The following is a 23,817-nucleotide window of genomic DNA, read 5'->3' on the forward strand; positions in this document are numbered from 1 at the left end:
ATGTCACATGGGCAGTGACTCCCTTGGCCTAGGTATCCCGACTGTGGTCTACTGTGGCGGAGATCTCACCCACTGCCTTTTAAGGCCCCGTGGACTGGGATCACACCTCATTCAAATTACCTGCCCTCACCCAGTGTCCGGCCCCTGACGTGCAGGCAGATATGGGACAAATCACTACACGATGTGTCATCTCCTCCCTCCTTAAAAGGAAACTCCACCCCTGAAATCACAAGCCTGTTTCTTGTGCTTTAGAATGCCCTGCAGCCCCAGGTTCTCCTCCTCCTCCGCTAGGGCCTCTGGGCAGGCCCGCCCCTTCCCTGTGGGTCCAGCGGGTGTGACCCAGCAGGGCTCTGCTGCTGCCCCTGCTGGCGCCAGCCCTCCCTCCACATTCCCACTCTCCCTGCTGATCACAGCAACGGAGGCTGCTCGGCCCAGCACTCCCTCTAATGGCTAACGCTTTTGTGGAAGGTTCTGAGCCCGGGTTAAAAGACAAAAAGCTAGGCTGTCCCCCACAGCTTCTCTAGTTCTGGTGTTGGTTCCTCCAGTTGTGATGTTCTTGCTGTTCTTTCCTTGGATCCCGCCTTTGTTTTTGTTCCAATGCCTCCTTTTTCAAGCTCCAAGAGAAAGCCTCTCGGGGAATTTGTGACCTCGCCCAATTTCCAACATTCCAGATTCAGTCATTTCCCCCTTTCTTCTCAGACTTTAAATCACTGTTCTCTCCTGGTGTTCATCACAACTATGAGGCCAGAGAAAACGGTGAGACCGTAAAAGCTTATCAAAAACAAATTCTGCTCTTTTAAAAAAGCATTTTCCAAAACAGCTTCCAGGAATGAAAAGTGGGGTTAAATTTTGCATGGATTGCAAGAGTAGGCGGCTAATAACCCGTAAAATCTTACACAGAAGCAGGGAAACTCAAAACTAAGAGATGGTCCCTGCAAGCCAGCCCATTCTGCGACCCCCTCCCCCGCTCTGCGGCAGGAACTCCGACTCCGGTGGCTGGAGCTCTGCTGCAGTGGCACTACCCACGCATACTCAACTAACAGACTCAGACCACGCCAGCCATGCCACGAGGTGTGTTTTATTTTCATTAATCATACAAATAATTTTCTATAATATCCCAGGGCAAACCGGAGAATTTGGCAGTCCGATTGGAGGGTCCCTTCAGAGACCCACAGGCCGGTGGCATCGGCACGGAGTGCCCGGGTTCACAGTGCAGCTTGTCGCTCGTGTCCATCTTGCAGGTGGCTCTTCCTCCACATCACGACTAGGGTCTCCAAGATGATGGAGGTGGAGAATACTCCAGGTTCTTAGGAAATTTCACTTCGCTTGCTTCTCCTGCTCAATGGCTGTGGAGGGCAGGAAGCGGGCACTGGGGGATGGGAACCTCTTGCAACCCGCCAACCGAGGCGCTTACAAACCTGGGCTGGGCGAGGCACCCACGAGGTCTGGGGATTAAGAAAGAGGCTTGGGGTTGGGGACAGACGCCTTGTGCAACAGAAAGGGGGGCTGGGGCTGCCCGACGGGAGGCATCGGCCGGATGGGGTGCGGGGCTCGGTTTAGGCGAAGGGCGGGGTGGGGACTGGGCTGGGAGCTCGAGGACCCGGAGGCGGGGGCGGACTCACTCTCTTTGGTCGGCAGGGTGTTCTTCTCCTGCGTCTCCGTCTTCTTCAGCTTGGCCTTATCGAAGCTGGCGATTTCCCCCATGTCCGGCTTGTCTGCCATTTTCTTAAGACAAACCTAGCGGGCAAACCAAGGCGGTTGGCCCGGAGCCGGGGCCAGCGGCCCCCTCCGCGCTCCCCGCCGCCGCCCCTCGACGTGGCACTCCGGCCGGGGCGTTCCCGGCAGCTCGGAGGCCAAGGATCTGGGCGCGTCCCGCACCCCGTCCACAGCCCCAGGGCGTGGCCGGCCGGCCCGGGCGTCCCGTCGGGGAAGGGCGGCTCCGACCCCACCCGGATGGGGCCTCCGCCCCAGCGCGCCGCTCACCGAAAAGTTCCGCTCCAAGCCCGCGGTTCCGGAGCTCTGACTCGCGTCGCTGCAGCAAGAGACAAAAGAGCGTCGCCCGCCCCTCGCCTTATATATGCCGCGCCCCGCCCCGCCCCTCGCCCGCCGCAGCGGGGGCGGCACCGGCGGCTGGGGGGGCGGGGCCAGGGCGGGCGGCTAGCTTTCCCGCCGTGCCCTCCGTCTGGCTACCCGCCGGGCTGGGCGCGGCACTTCCCGCGCGCGGGGCCCCTGCGACCAGTGCCCACAGCTCTCCGGGTCCCCAGCGTGGAGGGTGCAGGCGCGGCCAGGGTGGGCGCCAGGCCCTCGGTTTTATAGGGTGCTGCACTCCCCTCTCCGGGAGTCTGCTCCTCACCCGCAGGAGGGGCGTGGGGGGCCAGCGGGGGAGGGGTGTATGGTTGGGTGTGGGTGTGGGTGTGTAGCGTGTCGTTGTGAGTATGGGTGTTCTGCCGTGCTCGCGCGCTTTGCAGCCGTCCCCGCTCGCAGGAGACACCCCACCCCTGGGCAGTCCCCACGTCTTTGGCCTTTAGCACACCAGAAACCCCCCACCCCCACCCCCCTTTTCCTCTCCTCGGGGAGGTGAACCCCTGCGGGGTCTCACACTAAAAGAATCCGAGCCAAGCGTCCTAGAGATGAAAAGACGGGGTCGGGGTGAGGCTTGCAGATAGGTTTCCACTGCTCCTTGCCCAGGTTGGGGGCCGGTTGTCTCCCTTCCCTGAGCTGGGCAGCTCCTGCAGGACCCGTGGCTGGTGCTCCCTTAGATGTTTGATGCAAGCCTGGTTTGAAAGGCGGTGGTGAGAGCAGGCCGTCCCCAGGGCCTTGCGGTGTTCTTTCTCTCACAGGGCTCCTGGGGATAATGTGTCCCCAGGTTCCATTTTCCTCCTTGAGTTAACCTTGAAGGTGTCCCTACAAAGGTTCTTGTTTCCCTTTTTAACCCATTATGGGAGTGGTATACTGCAACTATTCAAATCTTTCTTAGAAAAGTTGTATCTTCATCCTGTGCAACATCTTTAGTTCCACAAATGAACAACCCAGGAGGTGAAGCTGGTCATTGTTTTATTTGTCCTGAAGTTTCCAAATGTCAAGGAGTGTTACCAAACACTTTTGAAGTGGCATTTGATGGAAACATCCTAAGTTCTGTTCCATCCCTTCCTGATTTTAACCGATTTTTTTCACATTCCCTCAGTGCGTTTGGAACAGAAGGAAATAAATTTGGGCTCATGAATTTGATATACCAAACTCCTTGTGTGACCTTGGGCAAGTCTTTTCTTGTACCTCTTCACATGTAAAAGAGTTTTGGCATAAAACTTAAATGAGATAAAAAGCAGGCATCAAGTGGAAGCTTAATGTGGCAGCCCCATGAGAATGGCACACACACTTCATTAGTGTATCAGCCAACTATTGCCACAGTATGCTGTGTAACAAGCTATCACAAAACTCAGTAGCTTAAAGCAGTATCACTTATTCTCACTCACTCGTCTGCAGGCAGGAGCTGCTGGGTTGAGCTAGCTGAGCTAGCTAGGCTCACTGGATCTAGGCCTGCTCCACAGCTGTCTCATGCTCTGGCCCAGGATCTAGCTGGAGCTTGTTCTTCTCAAGGTGACAGGAAAACAGCAAGATGGCTGTTGCATAAGAGAGTGCAGAAGTGTTGAAGTGTGCGTAAAAGCATGTCACGTCACCTCTTGTCTGTTAACATCCCATAGGCCAAACCCACCCTCAATGGAATGGAGAAGTATTATATTCCACCCATGGTGGGAGAGGGAGGTGAATGAACATTTCTTAAACAAAAATCCAACTTCACAGTCAGGCAAACAACCATAACAAACAACCTCCAAAGGAGGTTTATTCTCCATTCACGCAGCAACATTTTATGCTGTTTCTGTTCAGGCAGCTTTCCTCTAGGTAGTGACTCATGTACCTTCTCTCTCATCACTCTGCCCTCCTCTAGGTCCTGGATTTTTACTCCATCTAGCCAGCAGATGGGAAAAGAGAAGACAGAGGACTGCACTAGAGTTTTTATGGACCAGGTTGGAAGTAGTCTCCGTGAGTTCTGCCCTCATCTCTTTGGCCTGACTCAGTCACATGATCTCACCTAACTGCAAGGGAGGCTGGGAAATGTAGTCAAGCTGTGTGCCCAGGAGTAAGAGCAGAGGTGGAGGGTCTTGGAACTGTCTCTACCATACACGATTGAAGGATCTGCCAAACTTGAGCATGAAAATACCCAGACATCCAGAGACGTCGACTCTTTGGAGGGTCTCAATGGCATTGGATTCCTCTACAGATGCAATGCCAAGTGTTATTTAGGTATTACCTTCCTGGGTCCCACCTATGGCCTGTGAAGTTGTCCTAATTTGGACCCTTGGTGAAGTCCAATTCCAACTTCCTTTTATTTGGGAAACAAGGGAATCTATGTCTTCTCGATACAGTTGTAGAGACACATGTTTCAAATATATCAAGCCTGCATGATTTCCAAACTAAGGAGCTCTAAGTAGACTTGCAGACATTCCTTATTCTCACTCAGTGCACTTCTGTGGCCCATCTCTAAGGAAGCAGGGATCCTCTCAGGCATTTGTTGCTTAAGAACAACGGTCAAACCTATTAGTCTCATTCAATCCTACGGGTGATGGTTTTAAAAGTCAGCATATTCTTCGACACTTGTCCCACTAATTCCTGAGTATAGACTGTCCTTCGTGACTTTCTTCTAGTGAATAAAATGTGGCAGAAATTATGCTTTTCGATTTATGAGCCACACAGCTCTGCCTGACTCTCTCTCTGGGTGCCTCCACACTCTGAGAAAACCAAGCACCTCTAAGGAAAGGCCACTTGCAGGCATTCCAACCACAAGCCTCAGCTGAGGTCTGAGCCAGCATCAACCACTAAGCGTGCAAGCACGTGAGGTAATGCTGAGTAGAGCAGACACAGGCTGTCCCGGGCCAAATTCCAGATTCATGAGCAAAATAAATGTTGCAGTTTTTGTAAGTCACTAAGTCTTGGGAATTTTTGTTACGTAGCAACACAACTCATTTTCCCATGAGATAGAAAAATCATAACTTAGGGGTGCCAGGGTCTTAGGTCTCATTTGGGGATTTTTCCCTAAATATCTTCTATAATACTCACACACGTACTCTTCAACAGAGGTTTATCAAATGCCCACGGGGCATCTGGCAGTATTCTGGATGTGGAAGATAGAAAGATGATGAGACTCTTAGTGACAAGTCTAGTGTAGTAACTGAATGACTCTGAGTCAGTCAACAAGCTCATGCTTGTGCCCTGTGTTTCCTTATGTCTCGGGGCGTCATTTGTTTGACAACATATCAGCCTGCTGCTTGGAACGGATTGTGTACTGTTCACAGATGGTGTAAAGAAAGGAGGACCACTCAACTCCAATTACGTTTCCATCTTCATTGAGAAGGATGCACGGGAAATCGAAGAGCTAATAAGAGGGACCAAAGGGAGTCTTGATGGCTGTCAGTCTGGTGGGCGGGGGTGGGGTGGGGTGGGGAGGCTTTGGAGATTTGCCATGGGACTCCAGCCCTCAGACCTGGCCAATTTGACGACTTTTTTTAGGGACTTGAAAGGGGATGTAGATAGAATGCTGACTATATTAGGAAGGATGCAACACTGTAAATGCCAAAGCAAAGTGGATCCAGTGGAGAAATGGACAAAATATGATGAAATGAACCTGATCGGGACAGATGCAGAGCGTTCTCTGCCTGACCATTAACCCTGCAAGTACAGGGAGACGTAACAGGATTAACTCTCAAGTGGCAGTGAGATTTCTGGCTGTATGAATAAGCAGGAAGAGTTCAGTCCAGATTTCCTTTGAATGTTAGGAAGACATTTACTTCTGCTTTGTTTACTCCTTGATGAAATGCTCATGGGAGATGTTCTTCTTAGTCTAGATATTCACATTGTGTACCTTCTCGTTTCATTAAGAAAACTGCTTGAGCATCCTCTCCTCAGAGAACCCTCCTTGACCACCCCTGACATTCTCTAAAGTTTTACCCTGTTTCATTTTTCTTCTTAGAATCTGATGAAAGAAATTTGTACATATTGAGGTATGGGGAAGTCATTCTGGTTTACACATGCGTTAACTTGAATTTTACACTAATTAGAACAGCCTATTTGTGGCCTATCAAACGTACATTGTACATCTGTTTTAATTATTGAAGAAAAGGGCGCATTGACCAGAAGTAAAGAACGCCCATGTTAAAAATAAAGATTAAATGCTTCCCTTCCTGGGACGCCAATGCTAGTACTTCTTCAATGAAACGACTCCCTTCCCAGGTGCCAAGGCCATACTGACTCGCTGGGTATGTTCTGATCTTTTTTTTTTTTTCTGAAATCTTGAAGGAATGTATCCCTGACTTGTTTAATGTTCTTTGCTCTGACAAGATATAAAACTGTGCTGAAAACTATGCTTCTCTGGAGTAGTTCCTCAGAGTTAACTGAGAGGCTGTCTTCTGGGCTATAGTCCTCAGTTTGACTCAGATAAAACTCTTTTCTATTCCTATTATAGATTGTTTATTGATTATTTCATCAACAAATCTATCTCTACCAAACATGTTATAAATTCATTTCTTTATTGTCTATCTCCCACACTAGGAAATGGGAGACCTCATTTGTCTCATTTACCACTGCATCACCAACGCCAAATGCAATGCCTGATATATAATAAGTGCTCAATCCATATTCTTTGAACAAATGCATAAAATTCTTACCCAAAATGGAATAAGCCACTCTGGGGGAGGTGATGAGTTCCCTATCCCTGGAGGCATTCAGTGAGGAGTGGATAGCCAGGTATGTGGACTGTGATAGAGATGATTCAGACCTTGGGCTTCAGTAGGTTCACAAGTGAGCAAAACTGCTTCTCCCTAGATGACCTCCCGGGTCCTTCTTGTGCTGTTATTCCAGGTGTGAAACAGCCTCCTTTTGGTTGTCAGCTTTGCCAGCCTGAAAATAGCTGTGTGACTCTCACACCAAGGAGGTATGGGAAGGAAAGAAATCAAGATGTGGCGTCTCTGTTTTCCATACCATTCAAACACCGTTTCTCTTTGTAGGTCATGGAGTTTAAGGACTCCCCAAGATAAAATGGTGAAGAAAGTAAAGTGGGCCTTTGAGGTTCAGCCTCAGTAATGATTGTTCTGCTCTGGAGATGTGTGGATGAACCCCTAAATCAAGCTTGGCTGTTGCTGAGGTTGCCCAAGTGGCTAACAGTCCCAGTACAGTCTGGGTGAGGATGTTATTGTTTCAGTTTTCACCTCTGGTGTTAGAGTAACAGTAATGAGGGCAACTAATATTTTTGTGCAGTTGTTGTGTTCCAGGCCCTGAGAGAAGAACTTTATGTATTATCTCACTTAAACTTCACCGAAACACTGTGAAATGGCACTATTTTGATCAACTCTGCTTTATGGGGTAGGCTCTGAGGCGTCGTCAAGGTCACACAGCAGGTAAATTGGCGTGGCTGGAACTTCAGTCCACGTCTGATTCCAAACCCTGAGCTCTCAACCACGGCACCACCCTCACCTGGACCTTGCAGCAGGGTTTGTAACCTGCAACTTGGATCCAGATGGTTTATTTATTTTGTTTGGCCACATTAAACTCAACAAGAAACTTCAGGCAATACTCAAACATCGGAAGATTTCCAAGTTGAAGATCTAGCAACCCTGGGTCTATATTTTCTCATGGCAGCGCCATGATTAGCAGCTGCCCCCTTGAAATGGGGTATGTCAACTTCACTTTACTGGATTCTCCAACACTCCCTAATGTCTTTGCATCACGGAGACCAGTGTCAATTGCCATGTATTATATATGTATGGGTGTTTTACTTATAATAGGTAAATATTTCTTGTTCCCAGGTCTCTATCTGTAGACATCAGCCTTCAAGATGGCCCATAATGGTCCTGCCTCTTGTTCTTACTCTTGTGTCCAACCCTCCTCTGTTGTACAAGGGTTTGTCTGTGTGACCAATGGCATATGGTAGAGGAGATAGTATGCCATTTCTGAGATTAAGTAATAAAAGATGAATTTCTATTTGGTGCCTGACTTTCTCTCTCTTTCTCTTGTATCTCTCCTTCTAGGGGAGTCTAGCTGCCATGTTGGGAAACTCACCTGCATGGTGAGTTTCTGGTCAACAGTCAGTGAGGAGCTGAGGATTGTCAAATAGTGAGCTTGGCAGTCGATCCTCTGGCCGCATTTGAGTCTTCAGAAGGCTGCAGCTGTGATGGACAATTCTACTGCAACCTCCTGGGAGGCCCTGAGCTAGAACCATCCAGCTCAGCCATTCCCAGAAACCGTGATATGATAAATGCTGTTTTATGTTGCTAAGATTTGGAGTAATTTGTTTCTTGGCAATAGAAAAACGAATTCACTATCAAAAGTGCAAGAACACGTGAATCAAAAGTGCCACGTAGTTAAAAAGAATTAAGAAAGAGCATATGTGTCTGTGGAAGTAAAGAATATTTATATCGTTATGAGACCTGCCACTGTAAGAACTATGACTGATACACGGGAAGAAGAGAGGTGATGACAATCTGAATGAACCAGGCCTGTCTCGCTTCTTCATACCATCCGCCTGGCCCCTTCTAGGTCTCTGAGTCTTCCAAGCTTGCTATAAAGCAGTGGTTTTCAAACTGGTTTTGACCTTGATGACTGCCCTCCCATCTCCCAAGAAGTACATTTCACACGGTGACCCAGGACTCACATGAGCACACACAAATGAAACAAATGTTTCACCAGAACTGATACTCTTACTGTGAGTGACGCCCTCTTTCTCTGTTCTATTCCTTTTCCTTTAAAAAATCTTTTTGTTTTGAAATAATTATAGACTCACAGAAAGTTGCAAGGACAGTACACTGAAGTCCTCTGTGTACTCGATAGCAACATCTTACACAACTGTAATCGTGTATCAAACCCAGCAAACTGACATTGGTGCAATTTATAGACCTTTTCCAGATTTCACCAATTATATGCACTCTTCCCTGTGTGTATGTGTGTGGGTGTGTGTAGTTCTATGCAATTTTATCACGTGTATAGATTTGTACAACCACCCCAGTCCAGGTACAGACCTATTCTAACACCGTAAAGGGAATCTCTGGTGCTACTTACTCTTATAATCTCATCTACCAGCACACCACCCCCACCTATAACCCCTGGCAACCACTGATCTGTTCTCCATCTGCAAAATTTTGTCTTTTGAGGTTGGCTTTTTCCACTCATCGTGATGACCCTGAGATCCATGCAAGTTGTTGAGTGTACCAGTGGTTCGTTCATCTTTATGTCTCGAGCGGTATTGCCTGGTATGAATGTACCACCTATTGAAGGTCATTTTGACTGTTTCCTGTTTTTAGCTATTAAAAATAATGCTGCTATGAACATTTCTGTACACTTTTTGGTACGTGTGGACATAAATTTTCATTTCTCTGGGATAAATGTCCCGGGAGTGACTGCTGGGTCATGTGGTAAGTATATGCTTAGTTTTGTAGGAGACTTCCAAACAACTTTTCAGAGTGGCTGCACCATTTTACGGTCCCACTACCAGTATATAAGAGATCAAGTTTCTCAGCATCCTCACCAGTATTTGGTATTGTCACTATTTTTAATTTTAGCTGTTCTAATAGACATGGAGTTATATCTCATCAGGGTTTTAATTTACATTTCCCTCCTGGCTGGTGGGGTTGAACTATCCCTTTCCATTTTATCATTTCATTAAAATTACTAGTTGTGACCTGCCAATTTGATTTTATCACCCACTAATTCGTCATGGCCAGCAGTTCAAACACTGCTGAAGTGGGATTATTCAATCAGTGGCTTAGCATCTATTATTCAGAAATCATCCCTCTAACTTCTAAATTCTCCTTTCACTTCCACAACACGTTTCTGCAATTTTATGTGTAATCCAGTTATCCTCTGGGGTCTCATGAAGACATCCTATTTGATGCTTTCCCATGGTTTCTCTGAATTTTCAGGAATATTCTGCTCCTCTTATGGTTACTTCTGGTCTCTCTGAAGTTTTGGTCCACACTGATGCATCTCCAAACATGGACAGCCCTTGGCCTTGATTTCGTTTTTCGAAGCAACTATGACTATAAGGCTGGTGTGTGCAGCATTCCTTTTACCAAAGTTCTGTGGGTTAAGGGGAGGGGAAAAATCTATATTTATTATGACGCATCCTTGATCCTAAAAGCCCTCTGGGTGCCTTGGGAGATCCCCCACTCTGTGCTTTTCCTAGGTAGCCCCAAATTCCCACTTTCTCACTATGTCCTCTTTTCCATGTTCTGATTCCCTCCTTCTTCTCTCCATTCTTCCCTTTGAGGAATACCAACTCCCCTCTTTCTCTCCAGCAGAGCAGTGCACTTGTTCTCTGCCACCTTGGTTTTTGTTGACAGGAGATTTCTGGGCCTTTCTCTGTACCACAAGCAACTGATGGAGATATTCCTCTGAAGCTGGTTCCCCTCCTCAGTGGACTTTTAGTGTTAGCTGTTAAGATAATACTACTTGTGTCTTTTGACAGGATAGCCTGTTTTCTGTGTTTTCCTTTCATTTAAATGTTAAAGAATTATTTTTTTCCCCGAATGAATATCATCCCCCATCCCTGCTTGTATATATCTCAGTGGAAAGCCCTGAGGTCCTGGATTTTGCCTGCCCCTGATCTGTATGTGAAATCTGCTCTCTGCACCAGTACTTGCCAATGCGCTTCAGTCCTTTATTTTCTACTCCAGTTGACTCAGTCTGTTGGGGCCGCTGTAACAGAATATTATAGACTGAGTGGCTTATAGACAACATAAATTTATCTCTCACTGTTCTGGAGGCTGGGAAGTCCAAGGTCAAGGCACTGGCAGTTTCGATGTCTGGTCAGGACGTGCATCCTGTTTCATCGACAGCCGTCTTCTCACTGTCCTAACATAGCAGAAGGGGCAAGGCGGCTCTGCAGAGTCTCTTTTATAAGGCACTAATTCCATTCATGAGGACTCTACTCTCATGACCTAAGCACCTCCCAAAGTCCTCACCTCCTAATATCATCACCTTGGGGGTTAGGATTTCAGCATATGAGTTTCGGAGGGACACAAACATTCAGTCTATAGCACCAGTGCTCTTACTTGATAAAATTCTTTGAAAAGTCATTCTGATACAAGATGCATCTACCTAAAAACAAAGGAGGTTATTCCTAAGGTTGTGAAATTTCAACCTCTGTGGCATGTTATTAGCCAGTGAAGAGGTAGGAGGCATACCTGGGATTAGGAAATGAAGAATAAAAGGACTATAGAGGGCTTCCCTGGTGGCGCAGTGGTTGAGAGTCCACCTGCCGATGCAGGGGACACGGGTTCGTGCTCCGGTCCGGGAAGATCCCACATGCTGTGGAGCGGCTGGGCCCGTGAGCCATGGCCGCTGAGCCTGTGCGTCCGGAGCCTGTGCTCCGCAGCGGGAGAGGCCACAACAGTGAGAGGCCTGCGTACTGCAAAAAAAACCAAAAACCAAAAACAAACAAACAAACAAAAGGACTATAGAAAAAATGAGGACATAGATTCTTTTATTTTTTTTTTTAAATCGATGTATAGTTGATTTACAGTGTTGTGTTAATTGGGACATGAATTCTTACTTCTTCATTTACTCCACCAAGATTTTTCTGAGCACCTATGCTATGTCCTGTGAGTGACACAGAGATGAATAAACTGTGGTTCTTGTCTTCGGGGATCATATAGTCTTGGAGGAGGACGCAGACCTGAAAAATCAACCTAAAATATCGGCTAAACGAAATAAGGGCAACGAGAGAGGAATGACCACAGACATCACGGAAGAGGGATAAGCCTCCCTGTTGGGCTCTGTCAGATTTCCTAGAACCCATGAAAAATACATGACTGCTGTTTTAAGCCACTAAGCTTTTGGGCTGGGTTTGTTACGGAGTAACTGGGACATACCGTGAAAAATCTCTCTCCCACCTCCAAGCTCCAGATCTCCCATTTCCTTCCCTGGAAGCCATCACTATTGTCAGTTTCTTGTGGAGATAAAAGCATATATGTACACATACATATTCTTTTATTTTCACAAATGATAGTATATTGCTACAGTCTCTGCACTTTACTTTTTTCCCTTACTCTGTCTTAGAGATTGTATCACGCCAGTGCAAATACTGAACATTTAATTCTGAGAGTGAAATTTACGTACAACTTCTATGTGTTTATCACTATTCTAAGCACTTTACACATATTGACTCTGGGTCCTGTGAGCAAAGTACTAGTAATTCCCCGTTTACAGATGAAGAAACCGAGGCACAGGGAGGTTAAATAAATCAAGGTCTCACAGCTAGTAAGTGCTAGAGCCAGGATCTGAATCCTAGCCATTTGCTTCCAAGTCCACTACTTTTAATTTTTCTTATTAAAGGCTGTATAAGATTCTATTATATGGATGAATCATACAGCAATTAATACACATTGATTTACATTTATATTGTTTCAGCGGTTTGCTACTGCAAACTACTATCCCTAAAGTTTACAGATCCCAGGGCAAGCGTATAAATGGAGACTCACATACCAAGTGTCTAAATATTTAAGTTATAAAGCAAACTAACATACTGTTAAATAAAATATATTTTATCCTCCTGCATAACAGATTCAATTTCATGATGTAATTTTAAAAATGTGACAAGTGATGGTTTTTGTATGAGTGAAAGTGGGCAAAATCTCACAGATAATTGAATTTGATAAGTCTTATGCAGGTCTGGGTGTTCTATTGATGGTCTGGGAATGTTTAAAAGAAGAATACAATTAAGACATACTAATAAAAACATTTCTAACAAATTATTAGAAAGTTATTCCACAAATTTTTTCCTGCTCTCACTTAAGCATAATTAGTGACTGTGTGGTTAACAAGATTTTTATATAACTTGTGTTCTATAGACGGTAATGACCGAAACAAAAATTAAAATGTAATTGTATTCAAAGTGTACAAAATTTAAACATATAGGCGATTTCCATTATTAAGGGTAGTTTTGTACTATAAAGTCGCCACCAATGCTGCATTAGTGAATATCAAACCCTTGCTCCAAGAAATAGAGTTAGGTTCCTGTAAGCCTCTGGTCAGAACATTTTCATCAGCTGATCAACACATAAGCTATTTTTGTGTGTGTTTCTGTTGAAAGACACCTTATTTAGTATATATTGTTGATTCATTCACATTGAATGCACACAACCAACAGCATAAAATGCCTGGACAAAGCTTATGTAAAAAGTGCATTTTTCTCTGTAAGGAACATCACAGCTTTCTTACACTCAGGAACAGTAGTGCTGCACTTCAGCACTCTGGTCCGGCCATTTTAAACAGTGAAATCACCAACAAAAGTGAGAAAAACGAGGTGCTAAATAGACCGGAAAAAGGACACATTTATAGTATAAGAGCGGAAATAAGAAGGCAAAGTGTTGCCTTGTTTGGCTTCCACTGGGAAGGTGTGTGTCGGGGGCTCAAATACTCCAGCACTCTGTGCATGTCTTCATATGATTTGGGGGTTAAAAATAAATTTTAGCAGGTAGGTAATTCTCAACCATGGTATCCATGAATAACGAGGATCCACTTTATTTTCATCAAAAAATGTGAATGCAATTAGGTAAAAAACAGAAAAATTAAATTTCATATATGTTTTAAACAAGATATTTTCTTCTAAAATAGTAACATTATCTAGTATTCTAAGGCAAAATACAAATAATTTTAAATAAATTTCAAAATTATAACTCAACATTTAAAAAAATAAAAGTTAATTAAAGTTTTTGTAGGTGTAATTGAATTCAATGAATAATTTTATAAAAACTAAACTATTTGTAGTTCTGGCATTCAGCATCCATCTCGTGGCCAATGGAAAGAACCTGTATTTTGCTTCATAAGTGTTATGTCCAGACCTACACATACACAAATTAAAGAATGATATGAGCTGTTTACTATCACAAAATATTCCTTAACTGCTGCATATGCAACTGTTGGGAATACTGTGTTAATTTGTGAGCGATTCCTGCAGCTGCAGGAATTCCTGTGCTAATTTTTGGAGGCACAGACAGGAACAGGAAAAGAAGCAAGAAAATGGGCACTTGGTACTCCTGGGAATCATCATTAAGCAAGAATCTATGAGAGAAGTTTGAGTGACAGAAGAGCTTGGGTAAATGTCTCTATCACTCCAATCGTCCCCAAACACAGAAGCACATCATTTTTGGTGCTGTCAGCAGCACAACCCACAAAGCTCCCTGGCACTGAGGCGCGGTCACCCTTTGCTTCCGGGACACAGAGCAGAGGAAGCCTGTGCTCAAAGTTTACATGGTGTTTGTGTGTGGAGGGGAGTCCACTAAAATGCCAGGTCCCCTTGCCTGGGTCTGCTGCACGGGATCACCACAAACAATGATGCAAATGAATTAAAGCAAACAAAACCTGGGCAGGCGTCTGTGTAGGATAAATTCTCTCTGCTTTTTGAATCAGTTTTGTAGTTGTCACAATTTTCATTCATTTCTAACTTCTTTTTAATTTGCATAATTTCTAGAAAACTGCCCCTTTCTGCATACTGTATTTTTTTATCCTCCTCCTTAAAGAATATGTGAAATTTCTATTTTCTTTTTAGTTAATTTGCTCATTTGAAAATTCATATTCTTTTTCTGTCTCTTTTATGCAATGTGTTACTCTTTGGCTTGGAGCCAAATTTCTAAGCTTCCTCCCAATGAAGCCTTATGAAAAGCCAATTACAAGCTTTGCTGGGAAAGGAGTAATAATTTATAACAGGCAAGCAGAAAAAAGGTTTTTCTGTACCTCCAGAAAGGAATGTGGTAAATGTGTGCTTTCAGGCAAACCCCTCTTTTCTGATGAAGGTGTAGATATATTTATGAAGCACCTCAGACAGCACCTCAGGACTCAGGAGACCTGGGTCCAAGTGCTGGTACCATTATGTACTAGCCCTGGGCCCTCGGACGGTCACTTCGTTCTCTGAGCTTCAATTTCCTCATCTAAAGAATGAAGATAGTAATTGAACTCTCATGATCAACTATCTGAAAGAATTTTGTAGGTGAGAAGTATTATATGAAGGGGAGTGGTTCAAGTACTTTGGTTCATTTTGATAATTTTCCTGCACTATGCTAATTACTTCTCTGGAGTATTTTCTGAGCTAGTCTCAGTATTGTTCTATTTTTGCATTCCATTGTTGCCCAATAAATGCTCCCAAGCTGAATATGAATTCTTCAAAAGAGGTTTCTGGACAGGTTAAAGGGACAGGGTCATTTGGGGCATAGTGGTGATTGGTGGAAAAAACTGTCAGAGTCCTGAAGTTAAAATCAGATGATATCTGGGATTGATTGGAAAATGTTTGCCAGGAAGTTAGGGGAGGTTTCTAGATACAGAAGTGGGAGGGGAGGCACCTACTTTATTACCATTTGTATTGACATAACAAAATACCACAGACTGTGGCTTAAACAACAAAAATCAATTTTCTCACAGCTGTGTACACTAGAAGTCCAAAACCAAGGTGTGGGTAGGTTTGGCTTCCTCTGAGGCCTCTCTCCTTGGCTTGTAGATGGCTGCCTTCTCACCGTGTCCTCACATGGTCATCCTCTGTGCGTGCACATCCCCGATGTCCCTCTGTGTGTCCATATTCCTTCTTCTTATAAGGACACCAGTCAGACTGAATTTGAGCCCCACCCTAATAACCTCATTTTAATTTAATCATCTCTTTCAAAGCCTTATATCCAAATACAGTTATATTCTGAGGTACTGGGGGTTAGGACTTCAACATATGAATTTGGGGAGGAGACACATTCAGCCGATAACACCCACCAACATTTAAATCACATGTCAGTACAGGTGCCAAGTTTGGTCCAGTACAGGAACTCTGACTCCTAGCTCTCTTGTGAACTGATGCAAACATACGAATTTTTGTCCCCAAAGCACGGGCCAATACATGTTGTAACCGGTTGAGTAAACCAGGGAGCCTTTACCCGGGAACCTGAGTTTCACTTGCCATGGCTCATTCTTTCATTTGCTCCTGTATTTATTCAATAAGCATTTCCTGGTGCTGGGCAGGGGCTGGGCAGCAGAACAGGTGCAGGATTTTCCAAGGCATCTTGACCTCTAACCTTGAGATGTTCATGGTCTGTAATGGGAAACAGACTCGTAAATAAATAGATATGATGATGTGTGATGGATATAACAGGACGAATCTACACCAGATTCAGTGATGACGTGGGCTGGTCCACATGGCTGTGGACACTTGAGCTGAGTCTTAAGGCATGTGTAATGCCACTAGTAATAGTAGCTGGTATTTATGCAATCTTTTCTATGTGACTAGTTTGGTGCTATATGTTTTAATTGTGTTATCTCAATAATAATGATCTCAACCACAACTACTACTGGGTTGTTGAGCCCTTATGACATCCTTGGGAGGGAGTATTATTACCCTCATTTTACTAATGAGGAAACAAAGACCTAGGGAGCTTGTTATGGACTGAATGTTTGTGTCCCCTCCAAAATACGTATGTTGAATCCCTAATACCCAATACATCGGTATTAGGAAGTGGGGCCTTTGGGAGGTAAGTAGGTTTAGATGAGTCCATGAGGGTGGAGCTCTCATGATGGGATTAGTGCTCTAATCTAAGAAGGGGAAGAGACATGGGAGCTCTCTCTCTCTCTCTCCCCCGCCCCCGCATGTGCACGGAGGAAAGGCCATGTGTGCACCAGTGAGAAAGTGGCTGTCTGCAAGCCAGGAAGAGGGCCCTCACCAAGAGCTGAAACTGCTGACACCTTGATTCTGAATTTCTCAGCTTCCAGAACAGTGGGAGGTAAGTGTCTTTTGTTTAAGCCACCCAGTCTATCATGTTTTGTCATGGCAGCCCAAGCTGACTAAGATAGAACCGAAGGAACTTGCCCGGGGTCTCATGGTCCTGAGTGGAAGAGCAGTGATTTGAAGCTATGTTGGTATAAATCTCAACAGAATTGAGGCAGGGAGGAGCAAGGAAAGATGCAAAGAGGGATGGAGGAGGCTGTCCAGGTAAGACATCATGAGGGTCAGACTCACAGAGTGGAGGTGGGGATAAAAAACCTGGAGAATTTGAGACTTAATCACCGCAGAAAATAAGCAGTAGTGGATGTGATGTAGTGGGTGACAGAGAGAGGTCTCCAGCTGGTTTGGGTGATGTAGTGACATTAATAGAAATAACTAAAGCTATGTGCTAGGTTCTGTGCTAAATGTCCCTCCCTGTGTATCCAGAGCCTCACCCAGCTTGATTATTTTTTCATAGCATTTACCGTACCACCAGACTTATGTATGTATATATTGAATATATATATATATTCAATAAATAGCCAGGACTATAACCTAGTCAAGTTGACACATCAAAAAAACCATCACAGAAGTCAGGCAGCTTGGCCTTAGAGAACACCTAGTTCCCTGTGACCTGCAGGACCGGCTCGCCGAGTGTAAGAGGTCCAAGAACGCCCCAGGGCCTCCGCGAGAAATATGGAAGTTCCCTGAGGGACTGGCTGATAAGTTTGCAGAGGTGAGGGTGTCACCACAGCAGGGGTGAACTGGCCCTGTGAAGAAGGCCCCAGGGAAGGCTGCCCAAGCCAGAGATTTAAGAAAAGTGGCAGTCAGATGTCAGGTAACCTGCAAAATCAGGTCAGCCAGGAAAACAGCCTCTGAGTTACACCAGCGTCAGATGCCTCAGTGACAGGTGAGCTTCTGCGCCTTGGACCTCCTCGGGGAAAAGGAAAAGAGAAGGAACCATCCCAGACTGAGCATTTCTCCCCGGGGTGGTGGGGGAGAGTTGAATGAAGCCCTAGGAGACTGCTTTGAGCAGGAAGAGACTGAATTACATTTAATTGTCTCACCCACTCCCCGTATGCCGGAGTGGGCTCCCAAGCACTCCCAGAGAAATAAAGCACGCTGCGTCCCCCCCCACCCCCCAAATATGGGTCGCATATTGCCCAGACACGTATGATGTAAAAGTCTCTCCCATATGCTTTGTCTTTCTCCTGTCCTGATATCTGTATGTTTTCTATGAATGGGGTGTAGTAGTTATCACAGCCCCAATATGATGACTTTCTGGGTGACTGCATAATAATAATAATAATTTTTAGAGAAAGGTAGTGTTGCATGTTGGGTTTCCAGGGAAGCAGACTCTGAGATGGTTTAGTGTGCAGGATGTTTCTTAAGGAGTGCCCTAGGATGACCTCCTGTCAAAGGGGAGGAAAGAAGTGAGATTGGGCAGAGGGAAAAGTCAAGCTGTGACAGTCTCAGTCCTCTTGACACCCCAAGTGGCCTCTGGAGCTAGAGTTGTCCCGAGATGGGCTGAGACGGCCATTGGAGGTGCTCAGACAATACTGAAGGACCTGACCTCTGTCTGACGACAGCGCTCTCAACCAGCTAGGGCAGCAAGCCCTCCCTTGAAGGGGCATCTGGGCTGTGCCTCACAGTGTCCATCCCAGGGGACTTAGGGTAAGAATGTCTTAGGGTTGGAACTTGACTGCTGCCAGCAGCCCCCCAGGAACTCTGAGTTCCACCCCCCCAGCCCCTTCAGCTTTCATGACCCCTCTGGTTCCCCTGTGGGTCTGGTCTGCTCTCTCCTGGGTACCACCTGGATCACCCTCACCTTTTTCTTCTGACCAAGTTCTGAAGGAGCTACTCGCATTGGCTTAGGTCTGGGATTCCCAAACTCTTCTGTGGAACACTGGCTCTAGAGATGTTAGTATGACCTTCAAAAGCTGGGTGATATGTACACACGGGTTCATACTCTTCCCCCTTCTTTTGTGTATGTTTTACAAAAATCTTAATAATAATAATAATAATATAAACAAATATATCTCCTTCTTAAAGAAAATGTGAGCTGGTAATGAGAGGAGGTATAGTGAAGCAGGTGAAAGTTTGGATTCTGAAGTTAGAGTATGTGACTTTGAATCTGACACCTACTAGATGCAGTGACTTGGGCAAGGGACTTAACCTCTCTATGCTGTGCTCTGCTTCCCTGAACAAGGGCGGGTGGTTCTTGACAGATGGGGACACTGTCCATGTCCGTGCAGTTATTTTATGGAAAAATATCAAGTATGAAGCCCAGAATGTATTTTTTTAAAGTTGTACATGTGTGTATACAAGGACCAACTGGAGAAAATAATTTTATTGATGCCTTATTTCTGGGAGACTGTAAAATATATTTTTCTCTGTAGACGTACCTCTGTCCTTGGACTAAGCGTGTCCATACAGACTTGGAAAGAAGCTCACCCTTGGGCTGGAATTCTGGGCTACAAGGAAGTTCCACAGGGTTCTTAGGAAGAAGGAAAGCAGATCTCTGAGCCCCTGGGGAGGATGGCTTATGGCCTACAGGTTAGAAGGGATTCGGGCAGAGATTCTCACTCACCAAGGCTACTAACATTGGTCTGTGAGGCCGGGCCGCATATTGATCACCATTCATGTGGCAAAAAGAATCGGCAGTTCTGGGAAACAACAGACCTGTGGCAAGGAATGAAGAAGCAAGGATGAGAAACCTCCCCCCTCCGTCGTGAAAGTATCAGTCGCCAGATGCCAAGGCGGTGTTCAAAGGCTGATGAGGTCTCAGGGGCCAAATGGGGGTCACGGCAGAGGACAGCAGAGAGACAGTGGCTGGGGATGCTGGTGGCACATTACATCTCTTGGAAGGGACCAGCCACTCGGGACCACTGCTCCTAACAGACAAGTCCGAGTCATAGGCATGATGATTATCCCCATGGTTTCCTCAGCCCTGATTTTCTCCCCTGCACTATTCCCTGCAGAATTATTTGTGATCATGAAAACTAGCAGGCAGGCCCGGTTCTGGAGAGTTCTGTAGCCGCCGGGAAGAATGAGGAGGTCGTTAGGTTTTGAAGTGGAGGCATGCTCCCAACTGGTCAAGCCACGGAGCGAGTGCTCAAGAAGCATTCAGTCAAAAAAAATCATTAAAATTAAATGAATGATAAAAGTTGTGCTTGGTATTAAAAAAATCGGCAGGACAGAAGCATAGAGAGTAAAAACGGATGGCGCTCCCCAGAAGTCTCCAGTTTGGTGTGAACATAAAGAACTTCCAGAACATAAAGGTCTTCCTCATTCGTTCATTTGCTCAAACGACCAAATAACTTTTCATTATAAGGATTGTTTGAGATTTTTTATCGTTCTCATGCTTCAATGAGTCCAGCTTGGTGATTCCTAAACTGTGGGGTGTGTGTGTGTGTGTGTGTGTATTTGCACATATGTGTCAATATTTCCTTTGGACAGATTCCTATAGCAGAATCTGTACAAAGGGTAGAACTAGGTCAAAGGGCATGCATATTTTAAATGGTGCTGAATGGCCTTACACAAAGCCTTTACATTCCTACTGGATGTTGCATGCTTTTACTTTTGCCAATTTAAGAGGTGAAAAATGTACTTAGTTGTTTTGTTTTGCTTTGTTAAAGGAATATTTCATTTTATCTTTTAACTCATGGTAAAATATACATAACAAAATTTACCATTTTAATCGTTTTTGAGTGTACAGTTCTGTGAAATTACGTACATTCTTATTGCTGTGCAACCGTGACCACCATCCTTCACCAGAAGTAATTTGCTTTTATTTAATAAGTTAATGAGGTGCTTCTCATCTATCTATTGACATTTGCATTTTTCTTTCTCTCTCTTTCCTCCCTCCCTCCACTTCTCCCTCCCTGCTTCTCTTTCTTTCTTCAGCCTCTTTATGATCTTTGCAGATTTTCTAACCAGACTTATGTCCTTTTTTCTTTCTTGCCTTTTTAAAAATGATGCGCTTTTCTATATTATGGGTATCATCTCTTTTTAGTTTTATATACTTTGCTTGGCTTCTTCTACATTATATTAGTTCTGATCTTCACATCTTTGCAAGACAAGTATTATTAGTCCCATTTTGCAGATGAAGAAGCTAAAGTTTACTGAGGTTCCATGAGGTTACTTGATTTGCCAAAGGTCACACAGGTAATAAGTGGCACAGATGAGGTGGGACTCCAGGTCGGTTGGGCTTTTTCACAGTTTTGGACTAAAGGGAAACTGTCTGAGGCAATAAGACTCTGCTAAGGGTGGGCAAGACTAGGAGGGGGTCTGGAAAGGCCAGGGGGAGCTCAAGAAACTTCAGGGGGAGGCTGGGGTAAAGGAGTTTGGGGGGATCTAGAAGAAGTTGGTGTTCCTAAGCATGGAGAAAACGAGAGACAGGCTCCCCCCTTCCCCTACCGCTCTTGCTGCGTGAAGGACCGTCTGAGCACTTTTGAATTGGGGTTCTTGAGGCTGCTGAGTAGAAGCCAGAGGGTGTGGTCTGGAGGCCCTTTCTGGGGGCTAATTCTGGGAAGTTTCTTCTCTCTCCCACATCGAAGTCACCACCCAGTCTGGTGGGTTTCACTTCCTTGATGTCACTTCACTTTTCTTCGTCCCCTGCCAGAGCCTGGTCTGGGTCCCCATCGCCTCTCCTAACTGGTCTTACCAATTCCACTCTCGCGACCTCCAATCTCCCCTCCCCGCTGTAGCCCGAGGGATCCTTCTAAAGTGCACATTTGATTGTGCAACTCCTCTGCTTGGGACTCTTGGGTGCTCAACAGTGCCTTGTGGACAGGGGCCGACTCTGCCCAGAGCGCAGGCCCTTCACCAGCTAGTGCTTGTCATCTCCCTGTCTCCCTATCACCTGCTTCCCCTGATGGGTCCACCAGGCTGAATTCCATGAACTAGCTAGCTCTCACTCACACCTCAGGTCTTGGCCTGCACCATTCCCTCTCCCTGGAATGCTGTTCTCCTGCTAACTCCTACTCAAATTGTAGGTCTCTGTTGAGATAACATTCCACTGGGAGGCTCTCCCTGGAAGGAGGGCTTGGTTACGGGTGGCCATGGACCTTTGTTGCACACATTCCACCATCTTATAATTTTCTTCTTGTCGGTCTGTCTCTTGATCTTGGCTGCACATAGCATCACCAGGGCTGCTTTTAAAATACTGATGCTGGGGGAATTTCCTGGCAATCCAGTGGTTAGAACTCCGCACTTTCACTGCTGAGGGCGTGGGTTTAATCCCTGGTCAGGGAACTAAGATCCCGCAGCTGCGCGGCACGGCCCCCAGAAAAAACAAAAACAAAAAAACCCAAACAACTGATGCTGGGGCCACAGTCCCCTAGAAGGTTGCCGGTTAACTAACCAGTGGTGGGCCTGGGCCTCAGGAGATTTGGAAGTCTCCCAGGTTGAGTCTGATGAGCATCCTGGGATGAGAGCAGTACTCCAGGGGGCCAGGTGTCCTGTCTGTTAGAGTCATCATTCTAAACCCCTCACTTGGCATTGAAATGCTCATGTATTTAGTAAGCGTGTTGAAGAAATGAATGTAGCAGTTTCTGGAAGGGATGCAGGAACCACCGGGGACAAAAATATCAATATAATGCACACCAAACATACATTGGGTAGCAAGTTAGAGCTTTTGAAAGCTTCTAAAGAACAATCAGTCACCTGTCATGTAAAAATGCACCAATCATTTAGGTCACTTTAAAAAAAGTTTGTAGTTTTGTTTAGTGAAACTGACACATTTAGACTGTTGTCACTTGTGTGTAACTGGTTCCTCTTTGGAAGCCTTCTCTCCTCCCCAGGGCCCCTTGAAGCTAAATGCTGTACTATCAGAGACCCCAAAACCCACCTCCCTAGGATTGGTGTGTAATTTAAATTTTCCTGAAATTTTACTAAATTTTAAAAATTTCCTGAAATTTACTAAATTTTCCTGAAATTTTCATTAGTTATGGACAATAAAACATCATAAAAACCTCAGTGGCCAACATCTCTGCTTTCTTTTTCCCCCCAATAGCCTTCTCCAGTTTCCTTTGTCTCTAGTCTCTTTGTCTTTCCTCCCCTCTCTGAAAGAAAAAAAATTCTCTCCAATGTCTGGTAATTCAGCTACTTGCCTCTGCTTATATAGTCCACAGAGTAAGCCTGAGCCAGAAGCTAGCTGAGCAGTGACCATTCACCGTGTCTCCAGTGCTCTACCAGGAGGCCTCAGTTCATCCTGATTCACCATTAAGCCCCTTCTGTCAAAAATCATTCACACCTGGCACCAAAGTTGTGCCAGGTTTCCAGGAGCAAGGTACCCTTCACCTCAGCACCCTGTCACCCACGCGGATGTGGGGAGGGGAGAGGCTGGAGAGGGGGAGGAGGGGCGGAGAATGGAAATGTGCCAACAATGGGAAACCTTCTCCCTACGTCAGGTCTGATGTAAGACCAGTAGAAGCACAAGGGATGGTTAGGGGAGGTGTTGAAGTGGCCCCAAGCAGAACTGCGGTTATCAACACCCTTCAGGCAAAGACCACCAGAGACACACCTGAAGTTGAATTAGTTGGATTTACTGCTCTTTGCAACCAGGAAGAACACATACCTTGGGGAACTGTGGGGCATCTCGGAAAGAGGGTGTTGGGAGGGCTTGTTATAGGATTTGGCTTGTGTTTTTAGGTGATCTGGGGGGAAGTTCAAGGAAGCAGGGCTTTGCTCTAGATTAAATGTTTTCAGGAAGTGGTTGTAATTCTGACTGAGCATCTATGTGAGTTTGCTACGGCTGTCATGACAAAAATACCACAGACTGGGTGGCTTAAACAACAGAAGTTAATTTTCTCAAGTTCTGGAGGCCAGAAGTCCAAAGTCAAGATGTTGGCAGATATAGTTTCTCCTGAGCTCTCTTTCCTTGGCTCGCAGATGGTCACCTTCTTGCTGTGTCCTAACATGGTCATCCCTCCAAATCCGAGGGCACCTGTGTGTCCAAATCTATTGTGTGTCCAATTTTCCTTTTCTTATAAGGACAGCAGTCAGATTAGATTAGGACCCACCCTAACAGCCTCATT

The 23,817-nt window shown here is 45.5% G+C and overlaps 1 protein-coding gene across 1 annotated transcript; it reads right to left on the bottom strand.

The window, feature by feature from the left end:
- Positions 1 to 1,062: 1,062 nt before the first annotated feature.
- On the bottom strand, positions 1,063 to 2,083 carry TMSB10 (thymosin beta 10). Its single transcript, XM_022556071.2, has 3 exons — positions 1,984 to 2,083; positions 1,623 to 1,737; positions 1,063 to 1,346 (listed from the first exon to the last, which is right to left on the bottom strand). Exons 2-3 carry the CDS (start codon positions 1,720 to 1,722, stop codon positions 1,318 to 1,320), a joined length of 129 nt encoding a protein of 42 aa, XP_022411779.1. The 5' UTR covers positions 1,723 to 1,737; positions 1,984 to 2,083; the 3' UTR covers positions 1,063 to 1,317.
- Between the last annotated feature and the right edge of the window lie 21,734 nt (positions 2,084 to 23,817).

The sequence above is a fragment of the Delphinapterus leucas genome, chromosome 13, assembly GCF_059928025.1.
Source record: "Delphinapterus leucas isolate spDelLeu-1000000601 "Yukka" chromosome 13, BTC_Dleu_Yukka2, whole genome shotgun sequence".
NCBI lineage: Eukaryota > Metazoa > Chordata > Mammalia > Artiodactyla > Monodontidae > Delphinapterus > Delphinapterus leucas.

Coding starts and splice junctions, on each gene's coding strand:
- TMSB10 (XM_022556071.2), bottom strand. CDS start 1,722: ATGGCAGACAAGCCGGACATGGGGGAAATCGCCAGCTTCGATAAGGCC. Junction 1,347..1,622: donor CACCCTGCCGACCAAAGAGA/GTGAGTCCGCCC, acceptor TGCCCTCCACAG/CCATTGAGCAGGAGAAGCAA.